The sequence below is a fragment of the Mustela nigripes genome, chromosome 9, assembly GCF_022355385.1.
Source record: "Mustela nigripes isolate SB6536 chromosome 9, MUSNIG.SB6536, whole genome shotgun sequence".
Lineage (NCBI taxonomy): Eukaryota > Metazoa > Chordata > Mammalia > Carnivora > Mustelidae > Mustela > Mustela nigripes.
This window is the reverse complement of record NC_081565.1, coordinates 19,935,186-19,948,835: the sequence shown is the minus strand read 5'-3', so window position 1 is coordinate 19,948,835 and position 13,650 is coordinate 19,935,186. Positions and strand designations below refer to the sequence as shown.

At 47.0% G+C, this 13,650-nt stretch overlaps 1 protein-coding gene across 3 annotated transcripts in view; it reads left to right on the top strand.

Moving 5' to 3' along the window:
* Positions 1-10,833: 10,833 nt before the first annotated feature.
* Positions 10,834-13,650, top strand: part of RGS3 (regulator of G protein signaling 3) — a 117,618-nt gene continuing 114,801 nt past the window's right edge. The window contains exon 1 of one of the 3 annotated variants that reach the window (XM_059411003.1): positions 10,834-11,057. In XM_059411003.1, coding sequence (XP_059266986.1) covers positions 10,979-11,057 — 79 coding nt within the window. In that variant the 5' untranslated portion in view covers positions 10,834-10,978. The remainder of the gene's footprint in view (positions 11,058-13,650) is intronic. The other 2 variants (XM_059410998.1, XM_059411000.1) reach the window with 2 other exon arrangements.

Genomic DNA, 13,650 nt, shown 5'->3' with positions numbered 1-13,650 from the left:
TCGAGATGGGGGGGTGACCAGGGCCTGGAGTGTGCAGGCAGCAATGGAACAGAGACAAAGGGGCCTGTCCCCATGAAAAAATTAACAAGAACCTGGAAACTAGAAAGCAGGAGTGAGGGAGAGGGAGGAGCCAAGGAGTTTTCAGCCCGAGTCAGAGAAGGGCTGTCGTTATCAGAAACCTGGAGGCCAAGAGGAAAAACCAGTTTAAGGAGAGAGAAAAGAATTCCTCCATCAGACCTTTACAATGGAATTATGGCTTTGTATGCTTCTCATTTATGGAGTTAAATCCATGTACAGGGCCAAAAAATGAAGCGCAAGTGGGAAGGAGTGACAGGGGAGTATAATGCAATGGGCGGGGGCTGTTCCAGCTCTGCCACTCAGGGAAAAAACAGCCCAGAGGGAGTGCGAGATGCGGAAGGCAAATATGCCATTCCCTTTCTGATTTACAATACCATGTGTATTTTATGGGTGATGAAGGACTTATTTGAAGGTAATTTGGTTATTCACAATTTATGCCTTGCATGTTGATTTTAGATCCAAATTTCCTGGCAAGCTCACTTTTTAAACTCTGTGCCAGATGCTAGGGTGGGTAGGAGGCAGCTACTAAGAAGACATATCTCAGTCACTGTGTTAACATTGCACACGATCTAATTGGGTGGAAAGATGTGGAAGCAGACAATGAGGGCTAATTTAGGTGAGCAGTCAGGGAGGAAGTGGGTGCAGAGAGGAAGAAGAGTGTTGCTTAGTGTGGCAAAGCGGAGGTGGCCCTGGGCCTGGGGTTGGAGAGAGATCTGAGTCCTCATCAGAACAGCCCAGAGTAGCAGCAGGAGAGGAAATCTTGGAGGGAGGGAATCTAGAGGTGGGAAGGGGATTAAAGGGCATGGCTGGGGAACACGCCTCCCTAGAACGCAGGAAGAGCTGTAGAATAGAGGAATTATCAGAGAAGTGGGAGGAAAACTATGGAGGTGGGTGAGGACTGAGAACAGGCACATGCTTTTCATAATTAGGAAGTCAGTGGTGACCTCTGAGTGAACAGTTTCAGTAGAGTGGTAGGAGGCAGAAAACGGGGTCCAGGAGTGATCAGGATGTGAAGACATGCTCCTTCTCCCAGTTACCGATCTAGTCAAACCCACCTAGATCTATTCCCAAGTTCCCCATGAAATTTCTCTGGAGAACATTTGGAACCTCTGTCCCTAGAGTTCTTCCCAGTATGCTCTGCTACTGTCCATGGGAAGGGTATTCCCCATCACAGGACACTGGTCCAGACATAGGCTTTGCTCTATACAAGCCTCCAGGTCCAGCTTGAATGCAGACACAGCCCTCAGCTGTGTTTGCTGCATTTGATATCTAAACGACTCTCTGCCCTAAGTAAGATCCACACTCCCATGTGACTGCAAATGTTAGCTTGCAAACTGCTCCCCTGGAGTTGGCTTCTTGCAATTCCTTTGTCAGAATTTAGACAAGGCAGCATAAAACCATTTGTTCCAGGATGCAAGGAGCTCTGGATGTTTTGTAGTCAATGGTTCCTTATCCCAGTTATATTGTTCTTTCCAAGAGATTAAAATAGGAGGAAATGTATGGACTCACGTAGTTTACCATTTCTAGTTCTCTACATTCCTTTGTGTAGATCAAGACTTCCAGATGGTATCATTTTCCTGCTGCCTTAGAAGACTAACATTTCTTGTGGTGCAGGTTTTCTCAATGATGAATTCATTCAGTTTTGGGAAGTCTGAGAAGATCTTCCTTTTCACCTTTTTTTTTTTAAAGGTATTTTTGCTGGGTAAAATAGGTTGGCTTTTTTTTCTTTTCTTTCAATAAAGGTGCTGCTTCACTGTCTTCTAGTGTGTGTTTCTGATGAGAAGGCTAATATCATCTTTGTTCTTCTGTAGGTAATTTTTTTTTTTTCTGGCTGCTTTCCAGACTCACTTTATTACTGGTTTTAGGCAATTTGATCATGATGTGCTTTGGTGTAGGTTTCTTCATATTTCTTTCACTTGGGATTCATTGGGCTTTGTGGATTTGTGGGTTTGAAATATTCATCAGATTTGGGAAATTTTTACCCATGGTTTTCTCAAATCTATTTCTGGACCCTATCTTCTTCAGGGATTCCAATTATATATGTATCAGTGTGCTAGAAGTTGTCCTGTGGCTCAGTAATGGCCTTTGTGCTTATTTTGGGGGGGGTCCTTTTTCTCCAGATGTTTTATTTTGGATGGTTTCTATTGCTCTATTTTCAAGTTCACTCATCTTTCTTTCCCCTAAAATGTCTAATCTGCTATTACCCTATCCTGTGTATTTTTGCCTGTCAGACATCATATTTTTCAACTCCAGATGTTTGATTTAGGCTTTTTAATATTTTCTATGTTTCAACATGCTTTTAAGGTGCTTCTTAGACATAAAAACAGAGTTATAATAACCATTATAATGTACTGGTCTACTGCTTCTATTCATCTGTGTCATTCCTGGTTTGGTTTCTATTGCTTGATTTTTCTTCTTAGTATGAGCCACATTTTCCTGCTTCTTTACATGCCTTGTAAGTTTTTATTGGATACCAGATATTATGAATTTTACCTCATTGGTTGCTGGGTATTTTTGTATTCCTCTAAATATTCCTCAGCTTGTTATGTCACTTAGAAACATTTTGATCCTTTGAGGGTCTTTCTTTCAAGCTTTTTTGGATAGTACCAGAGTGTTATTCAGTCCAGGGCTAAGTACTCCCCACAACTGAAGCAAAATCCTTCTGAGTCCCTACCCAGTGCCCCAAGAATTAGGAAGTCTTCCCAGTGTGGCTGATGAATATAAGAAGTCTTCCTGGCCTGGTGAGCCTCAAAGATGATTCCCTCTAATTCTTATGAGTGGTTCTTTCCCTAGCCTTGGGGTACTTTTCTCACACCCATGAGCTTATAAGCACTTATCCAAGGACTTGAAGGGAGACCCTTTACAGATCTCTGGGGCTCTCTTTGTGCAGCTCTCCCTCTCCAACATGCTAGCCTGTGAACTCTAGCTGCATTGGCCTCCTAAACTCCTCAACTCAGGGATTTGGGGATGGCCTAGCTTCCCTCTCCCTTTTTGCAAGTCTCTCCAGGCAGTAAACCGGAGCAATCATCAGGCTCACCTTGTTGGTTTTCTATTTCTCAGAGACCTTGTTGTCTGAAGTCTAATAATATCTTAAAATTGTTGTTTCATATTTTTGTCCAGTCTTTCAGTTGTTTCAGGTGAGAGGGAAAATCCAATCCCTGGATTGGCTCCAGTCCCAAGATGTTACTCCATCTTGGCCAGAGGCAGAGATTTATGTTAAGTTCAGAAGACTTTGGGAGGCCCTTAAGGACCTCTTGACTGTGCCAGGCCAACCTGCTTATTGGCAGGCCAGGAAGAGGCTGCCTCTTGGAAAGGGCTTTCAATATCACTACAAGGACACCGAGCCATTCTAGGAGAGGCTGGGGACCCTGCTTTCCTTCTCTGGACTTTAAATCTCTAGTTTTTATCCTTGGATTCAACCTACTATTTTACGATTCTCTGGTGGTGAGGGCTTTGGTCTCTTGTACTTTGAGAGCTTGTTTGAAGGTACTAGCAACGGAGCACAACTACTCATATACCCCTGACTGAATCCCGGCCCTCCTCTATCAAGGAAGGTGGTCCACTCTGCCCAAGTGTGCAACTTTGGGGGGATGCACATGGCACACAGAAAAGTGAGGGAAGAGGGGGACACCCACACGGCCAACCAGGCCAAGTGAATCAACCCTGGAGACCAGTGGTGTGAGAGATGCCACAGCCAGATGGCCTTCACATCCTGGTTTCTTCTACTTTGCAACAGCACCTCTCAGCTCACTTGGAATCTCAAGTTTTTTACTTGGTTCCCACATAGACCCTGTTTGTGTTTTTAGGTCAACAAAGTCTTCTGCATCTGAGGCAAATTACAGTTTCTCAGTGGTGCTTACAGCGACCAGAGGTTGCTCTTGTAGAGAACCACTAATCCAAAGCTACTGTGTTCTACCTTGAAGACGAATTGCAGACATACATTTAAAAAGCAAATCCTGCATTTCAAGGGTGAATAAAATACCACTTTACAAAGCATTCCAGCTGGTTAAATTTAGGACGAGAAGAAAACATGACCCGAGAATATTCTCTGGCTTTGAGCCCAGGGTATTTTTCCCTTTAGAGTGAATTTGGTACATTTTCATTCATGCGAAGCTGTTGCCTCCCAGCATTTTATTCTGGGATAGAAGGTCAACAATGACTGCCTTGTTGCTAAAGCCAATGGACACTTCTCAGTTATTAACCTACTTGACCTCTCAACAGTATTTGACGTGGTTGACAATTATTTCCTTCTTAATACGCTCTCTGGCTTTCCTTACCCCTCTCGTGCCTTTCTTCCCCTGCTTGTCTTCTCCGTCCTTGGTTCTTTCCTGAGCCGCCTTCTCATATTAAATGTGGTCCTTGGACTCTCCTATCCATGCCCACAGCTTTCCTGGGAATTTCCACATCCATATGTCTAGCCTAAATGTTTTTCCTGAGCTTCATGTCTAGTATCTGCAACTTCTCATTCGATACCTCCACTTTGGTGGTGAGTGGGCATCTTTTCTTTTTTAATTTATTTTTTTAGTAATCTCTACACCCAGTGTGGGGCTTGAACTCACAACCTTAAGATCAAGAGCTGCATGCTCTCCCAGTTGAACCAGCCAGGCACTCCCAATAAACTGTACTTCTAAACATTGAATTTCTCAAGCCAAGATTCCATTTTCGCAATTTATCTTCCAACCAATCACCAAGTCCTATAGATTCTACCTCTTTCCATGCCTTCCAGGCACTATCATCTTCTGCATGGGCTCCTGGAGAAGATTTTACCTAACAGGACTCTGTTTACTTTGGTTTTTTTTTTTGGTTTTTGTTTTTGTTTTTGTTTTTTAAAGTACTTAAGTACTTTCTGTTTCCATGTTTCCAACCTTCAGGCCACCCCTTTTCCCCATCATCCTTTTTTTTTTTTTTCTTTTTTTTCCACTCTGGCCAGAGTGATCTTTCTAAAGCATGAATTAAAGCCCCATTCTGGAATCTTGCTTAAAATCTTTCGATGACTGCTGCCCTGTGCTCTTAGGACAAAACCCCAGCTCCTTTTTTTTTTTTTTTTTTTGGATAAAATATACAAAAATTCTTTGTTGTAAATTCCATATAATGAATTGATTGTCATAGGATGCCTCCACTGATTTTTTCTTAACTCTTGCATCCGTAGCCAACCTATAGTTTTAATTAAATGGTATTTTGGTAAATAGAGTTGCTTCCTAATCTAGACAATCAATCAACAAACCAAATAAAGCCCTGATTTGTAGTACTTGCCGATTTCTTTAGTGCAAATACTTCCGCCATGGTTGGTTTCCAGCTACCAGTGTGACATCACCGCACATGGAGTTGGGGAGAGTTACACAGTAGTGTATGGATAATAATAAAAAATAACAAAATAATCAGGAAATGATGAGTTTTGAGAGTTTATTTTGAATTTGTTAGTTTGCATAATATAATTTTAATAATGGCTATGTTTAACAGCGAGCTTGCAAAATCCTAAAAATTTCACTATCTGCCCTCATAGGCCTGTATGAATTGTCTCCAGCATATCATTGGATTCCCATTATAAATATGGATTTCGTAATATGGGTTGAAGTTAAAAATATTAAAACTGTTCTAGAGACATAATTTTTTAGGCTCAGGTTTAACCCAGTCTTTAAATCTCCAGGGATAAAATTGCATAATTGCACATGGGCCAAACCCATTTCCTTTCTACAAAAATTCAAATTCTGAAACTTTCAAGAGGTACATATTTGATAGTTCCTCTGGGTAATGTCTAGAGTTTCTGCTCACCCGACATCCTTTCTGCTTTTCTTGGGGTGGGGGATCAGCCTCTGATTTTCATCTGGGGAAGCACCTTCCAAGCTCCTTTTAATAATATGTGAAGCTTGTATCTGTTTACGTTTTTGCATATTACTTCCACCCCCACACTTAAAGTTCCCTGCCACCATGTTTCCCATCCTGAGTTCCTCAAATGAACAATGCTTTGCTCTCCTTTGCTGGCCTTTGGGTATGTGTGTGTGTTTGCTGTTTTTTTTTTTTTTTGTCCCTGGCCTGTAACCCTTTCTTCACTTCCTTTGCTGGGCTAAATCATCCTTCAGGTTGCTTTCTTTGCAAAGTCCTCTCTGACTTCCTTTACCAGCTCAGCCCACCCAGCTCCCCAGGCTAAATGGGAAGTTAATCTGTGTTGCCACAGGTCAACAAGATGGTTCCTCTATTGTAATGCCCACCCAAGTCTCTCACTAGATCATATGCTCCATCTTGTTCACTTCTAGAATCCTGGTGACAAGTGTGAGGCTCAGCACAAAATAGTGTTTAGCTTCATAAACATTGGTTGGATTTTATTTTATTATTATTTTTAATTTTTTAAAAGATTTTATTTATTTATTTGAGAGAGAGAGAGAGAATGAGAGAGATAAAGAGCATAAGAGGGAAGAGGTCAGAGGGAGAAGCAGACTTCCCGCCAAGCAGGGAGCCCAATGTGGGATTTGATCCTGGGACTCCAGGACCATGACCTGAGCCAAAGGCAGTCGCTTAACCAACTGAGCCACCCAGGTGCCCCTTATTATTATTTTTAAAAGATTTTATTTGTTTATTTGAGAGAGCACTAGCAGGGGAGGGGGGAAAGGGAGAGGGATAGGCAGACTTCCTGCCAAGCAGGGAGACTGAAGCCAGGACCCTGAGATCATGACTTGAGCCAAAGTCAGATGCTTAATCTGAGCCACCCAGGAGTCCCTTGAATTTAATTTAATTTTAAAAGATTTTTATTTGTTCATTTGACAGAGAGAGAGAGAGAGAGAGAGAGCGCACAAGCAAGGGGAGTGTCAGGCAGAGGGAGAGGGAAAAGCAGGTTTTCCACTGAGCAGGGAGTCCGATGCTGGAACTCAATCCCAGGACTGCGGGATCATGACTTGAGCTGTAGGCAAATGCTTAACCAACTGAGCCACCCAGGAGCCCCCCTTGAATTGGATTTTAATGCATCAGTAGCCACAGAGGTCTTAGTCCTCTTGTTTGTAACCGAGTCATCCTGAGCAGGAGGACTGGTAGGAAAGACGACATTCTATAGTGATTCTTTGGCTGGATTCTGATTTCTCCACTGTTTACTTGCTGCTTTGGCAACCTGATTCAGTTAACAACTCTGACCCTTAGTTGCCTCATTGATAGAAATACTTGAACTTCCTGGAGGCAGATGATTTTTTTTTTTTTAATTTCTCTGGTTTACCAGTATTTTATGCATTATTAGTCAATTACACTGCCTCTCTTGTGTGATGATTATTCATGTCTTTTGGTACATTTATGTTTTTCTTACTGATTTGTAAGACTTCTTGATTCATATATGCATATTTGTCATATATTGTGTAAATATTTTAAATTCTTTTTTTTTTTTAAGATTTTATTTATTTATTTGACAGAGAGAGATCACAAGCAGGCAGAGAGGCAGGCAGAGAGAGAGAGAAGGAAGCAGGCTCCCTGCTGAGCAGAGAGCCCGATGCGGGGCTCAATCCCAGGACCCTGGGATCATGACCCGAGCCAAAGGCAGCGGCTTAACCCACTGAGCCACCCAGGCGCCCCTAAATTCTTTTTTTAATTTAAAATTTAGAAATTTTTTATGGCCATAAAAAACCTTTTAATTTTTTTCAACCATTTTAAAATGTAAAATCCATTCTTAGTCCACTGGTACAAAAATAGGGGGTGGGCCAGATTTGGCTTGTAAGCATAGTTTGTCAACCTCTACACTAATATGCTCATTACATTTGAATGATCTTTGCATTCCTAGAATAAAGAACACTTGATCATGAATATACTGCCAGCTTTTTTTTTTTTTTTTAAAGATTTTATTTATTTGACAGAGGGAGAAAGGAGAGCACAAGCAGAGGGAGCAGCAGAGGGAGAGGGAGAAGCAGACTTCCCACTGAGCAGGGAGCCTACCATTGGGCTCTATCCCAGGACCCCAGGATCATGACCTGAGTGGAAGGCAGGTGCTTAATTGACTGAGCCACCCAGATGCCCCATCTATGGTGTATCTGTGCACGGGTGTACATGGGCAGTGTTATGGTATGTATGTGTATGTGTGTAGAGTGTGTGCAACATGTGTTTGTGTTGTGTCTGTAGTATACTGCCTATGTGTGGGGTGTGAGTAAGGTGTGGGGGAGACATGGAGGCCCACTGCCTAGGTGTGCTGGGGTGCTCAGGGCCTGCCAGAAAGACAGACTTGGTCAGCAAACTTGCCTGTCTTCTTGGGGAGAGCAGGGCCTCAACTACGACCCTTTCTGGATGTCCCCTTTGGATAGTAGTGTGGGTGAACAGGCCCGGTTTCTCCTGCAGCGGCACTGCCTAGGCTCCCACTCACTTCTGTCCTCTTCTCTCCTGAGAAAACAGTGACCCCCTCTTTTTTTTTTAATTTTTTTATTCCCCCCCCCACTTTTTTTTAAAAAAAATATTTTATTTATTTATTTGATGGAGAGAGAGAGAGCACAAGTAGGCAAAGCGGCCTGCAGAGGGAGAAGGAAAAGCAGGCTTCCCACTGAACAGGGAGCCTGATGCAGGGGCTCACTCCCAGGACCCCTGGATCATGACCTGAGTTGAAGGCCGCTGCTTAACTGACTGAGCCACCCAGGTGCCCCAAGAATGACCTCCCTCTTTAAGAGAAGGAAGTGTCTAGTGTTCTACTAAGTGAAGGTGGTAGAGATGGTGCCTCTAGAGGGGTCAGCTCAGGATCAGAATGGCACTGGGTTCTTCCAACTGAATGGGTTAGCTGCTGAGTGGGCCTTTATCCTGAGTGGGGGTGAGATGCTAGTGTGGGCTTCAGTCTTTCCCCCCTCAGGCCACATTCAGATAGTACAGCTCCATCCTGCCCTTCGAGGTCCCACGCACCTGAAGGTGTGTCTGTACTTTGCTCACAGCTTCCTGAGCCCAGATTGTGCTCCCCAGGATAGGCTCCACAGTGGTCCGTGGCATAGCTGGAAAGGGACCACTGCCATCTTGGGCATATCGCTCTCCCTTTCCCTGTGGACCTTACTTTGCCTTGGCTCCAGAATGCCATGCTTTCTAACTCTTACTGGGAATAAACACCCCTCTCAGGGGGCATCCTCGGGTCATGCCTAACTCATGTTCCTATCTTGTTCCTGCAGCTCTAGAACAACTCCAGCCTCAGTGTCCTTTCTGCATCCTGTGGCTTGAGCCTGGGGTTGCCTTTATCCTTGGCTGGATGGAGCGGCAGGGCCAGCATACCTCCCTGCTCAGAAAGGATGCCTGGATGCGGATTCCCCCAGCCAGGAGGAGAATCAGGCACGTTCAAGTCAAGCATGCAGGTATGTCCACTGTCATTGGTTAGGGCCAGGGGAGTAGGCTTGCCCCTGCTATGGGCTGTGCTCATGGAATGGGGGTTGGGAAAAGGGCAGAACAGGGCTTTACAATGTGCCAGCTTTCAAACAGTCCACTGGCCTTTATGTGGCTCCTTTGCACTTGATTACCAGTTTGCTGATCTGGGGGCTCCTTCTCTAGCTTCTGCTCCCTGCTGGTAGCCAGCTGGCCCTGTGGCTTCAAGTTTCCTTTCCTGACTCGAGGAGGCAAGTCTGCAACCTGTACTTGCTGTTGGCCATGAGGCAGGATGGAGGCCAAAGAACGATGGAGGATGGCCTTTGGGGCAGACAGGCGTGGGTTCAAATTTAAGTTCTACCAACTGTGGACAAGTCACCTACCCTCTCTGCCTGAGGTTCAGATTTATCTCTGGTATACTGGGGTTGATACTTCCTAGGATCACTGTGAAGATGAGATGATATGTGTAAACTGCCCAGCTCAGCCCCTGGTTCCTGGTACGCAATACATATAACTTTTCTCCCCACTTTCTCTCTTGCATCCTCCAACCTTGTCTGGAGTGGATCCCTGGGCCAGATATCCATCTGGCAACTTCCAACACCTCCCATTTTTAGATTTACATAAGACCAGCAGCTTTCCCTCCCACAGCAGCAACAGTCAGAGATTTGCAGAGCAGATGTCTTGGTGTGAAATTGTTCCCAGGAGGTGTCCCACGAATGTTTGCTGACAGAGACATGTAGGGACTGACCTTCCTTCCAGCTCTGCCTCCTGGCACCTGCTCTGGAGACTGAAAGCACTTAGCCTCCCTGCATCCCATGCTTTCTGTCCCCTCCGACGCTGCCCTGTTCCACAGGGCCAGGCTGCAGATGGGGGCCTGTGAGGTTGGCTGGAGCAAGCTGCTTTGGCCTGGACCTGTGCCAGGCTGCTCCCATCCAAGAGGAGGCAGAGTTTGGGAAAGCAGAGTTTGGGAAGGGGCTGCAGCCTGGTGGGGGCAGCCAGCCCAAGCACGGAGAACAGTTTTCCAAACCCTACTGTGCCAGGCCAGGAAGATGCTCCTTTGCGGTTGCTTGAGTCTGGTGATTACAGGTCTGAGCTTCAAAGCGTGTTACAAACCTGGCTAATTGCTGGCCTGGGGGAGCTGGGCGAGCAGGCCAGCCCACCTGCGTGGACACGCCAGGAGCTGAGGGCCTCACCTGGGGCTGGGACTTCCGGCCTGGAGCCGGGAGCCCTGGTGTGGCTGCCCGGTTACTTCTGGCTCCTCCGGGAGACGGGAGACTTACGGTAGGGAGCTCGGAGGAGGGGCCACCCCGGCTGCAGCTGAGGCCCATGCCCTTGCGGTTGGGGCACTGCCGCCTCCTGCCTCCTCCTCCCGGCCGGGCGTCGGATCGGTCAGGTGGAAACCTCCTCATTCAAACCAGCGCGGGCCAATCAGGGCCCGGCGCGCCGGCTCATTCATTCAAACGCTCGCTGCAGTCGGCCTCCCGCTCCCGCCTCCGGGACACCGGCGCGGGGCGGGGGCGGGTGAACCTGCTGCCTCGGTTACAGGGGAGCAACACAGACGCCTCGGGTTGCAGGCGGTCCTGGCCGGCTGCGGCGGGCGGCCATGGAGCGCTCCCTGCACCGTGTGTCCCTCGGGAGCCGGCGTGCCCACCCGGACTTGTCCTTCTACCTCACCACCTTTGGTAAGTGCCCACGACCGCTGGCTGCCAGCGCTGCTTCACCCTACTCCCAGCGCCTGGAAAGCCCCCTCACCACCCCCCACCCTCGTGATGTGTGGGGCTAGAAGCAGTGGTTGCTTCCTCTGGCCCCTTCCTCTAGGCGTGCGGGGGTGGGGGTGGGGGGCAGGCTGAGCAAGCCACCGGCCACCACCTGCTGCCTGCACAGTGGTGCCAAGTGCAGCCGCTCCTGCCTCACTGGGCCGGAATCATCACAGCTCCATCCGTCTTTCAGAGACCCGGTTTGCCCCACTGGAGTTTCCCATTAGCCAGCAGCTCATGGTTGAATCACCGTCTTGTTACTACATCTGGAGATTTCCTCCATCCTCTTTCCCTTAGGACAGGTGTGGGGCACACCTTGGCAACTGCACGGTGGATCACTGACCCGCAGCAGATATAGGAGAATTCTCTTCTCCAGGAGTGACCAGCCTCTCAGGAGGGTCACAGGCCTGCCCTGGAGGGCTTGAGGTAGAAAGAAATGGTCAGTAGGCCACCGCTCCCAAAACCCTTGCTAGCTCGCCTCGGTTCCCCCAAATAGCAGCTGGGCAGCAGCTGCCCCAACGGTCTGGGCAAGTCCAGCCTCCCAAGAAGCCATGATAAGGCTGAAAGCCCTGTCAGAGATCGCCACCGCCTTCACGGCTGTGTGTGTCCTCCCTGGTTCTGGCACTCCCTATGGAGAGTGGGTAATAGTTCCTCTGTGGAGACCGGAGATCCAGATCCTGGGGAGCCAGGGCCAGACTTGGTACCTGAGCTCAAGCCTTCTGAGAGGATTTGTCCAGCACTGCTTTTTTGTTGTTTTTTTCTTAAATTTGGATACATTTTCTTTATAAAAGTTGGGGTCGTTACTGCAACACACAGGACTTTGCCCAGATTTCACTGACAGAACAGCCCAGAAGTTAGGCCCTCCCTGGGGTTCTGGCTCTTCTGTTCTCAAGCTTACCTCTATCAGCACACTTGGTTCCGCTCCGTTCTCTAGGAGCAGAGGGAGTGGTAGAAAAGCAGTGGCTTTGCCCCCAGCAGTGGCCTGTGGTGTGGCATCCTGGAAGTCACTGGTCTAGCAGGTGGAGCGCCACAGTGGGAGGAATGAAGCCACCGCCGTTTGTTGAGCATTTACCATGTGCTGTGCCTTGTGTCAAGTTTTTTATGTCCTTTAATCTCCCCGACCCTTGCAGGCAGTTCCTGTTAATCCCACTGGGATGTGGGAGCCTACCAGACAAAGGAGGTTTCTGGGGTGGAGCTGGGGTCATCAGGAAAGAGTGTTTAAAAGCTTTGAGGTTCTATTACCTTAGCTGTGTCCTGATTTAAAAGTAAAGATATCGGGGTGCCTGGGTGGCTCAGTTGGTGAAGCGTCTGCCTTCGGCTCAGGTGATGGTCCTGGGGTCCTGGTATTCAGCCCCACTTCTGGCTCCCTGCTCACCAGGCAGTCTGCTTCTCCTTTCCCTCTTCTGCTTATGCTCTCTTGCATGCTAACTTGCTCACTCTCTCAAATGAATAAATAAAATCTTATTTGAAAAAAGCTAAAAATATAGCTCATTGTTTTTTCCTCCTTATTATCACTGTAAGATGGCTTCATTGTTGAAAACTTAGTGAAAAGAAGAAAGCAAAAAATCACCTGTTCTCTGACTCCTAGAAAAGATAGTTGTCAGTTAACAGTTTATATCCTTCCACACTTACTTATGTGTGTGTGTGTGAGTGTGTGTGTGTGTATGTAGGAGTGCGTTAATGATTTGAAAAGTATCAAGATCATATTATTTGTACAGTTTTAGAACTCATTACTTTTTCTTACTGGTATAGTGTGACTGTTTCCTAACATCACTCCATGTTCTTTATTGAATTAATCATCCTGCCAGATCTGGGAAGTCAGGAGTGTCCAGACCAGCAGGGACTGGATCCTTGGCCCCACGGTGGCCTCAGGGGTGGGTCGGATGGTTATCTGGGAAGGTTGTTTCTTGAACCAGTGACTGTGACCTGGGTGTGCAGCGGACAGGGAGGAACCTGGTGGGGTGGGGAGCCTCCTGCTCTTACAGTCTCCTTTCAGATTTCTCTGAGGGAGGACACAGATGGACACTGGAAAGTTCTGCCCTGTTTTCCTGCTTAAATCCTATTTCCTTGACAAACACTGCCCCTCTTTGAGGATGCTGATTTTTTTCATACATGGAGTCGTCTTTGCTTGTCTGTTCATGAATGAAGATTGGTATCAGTGGTTACCAGACTTGGTCACTTGGCAGAAGCACCTGCAAGTCCATTGAAAACACAGATTCTTAGGGTACCTGGAGTCGTCAGTTAGACATCCGACTCTTGGTTTTGGCTTAGGTTGTGATCTCAGAATTGGGAGATCGAGCCCTGTATGGGGCTCTTTGCTCAGTATGGAGTCTGCTTAAGACTCCCTCTCCCCGGACGCCTGGGTAGCTCAGTTGGTTAAGCAACAGCCTTCCACTCAGGTCATGATCCTGGAGTCCCAGGATTGGGTCCCACATCAGGTTCCCTGCTTGGCAGGGGGTCTGCTTTTCCCTCTGACCTCTCTCCTCTCATGCTCTCCCTCTCTCTCAAATAAATAAAA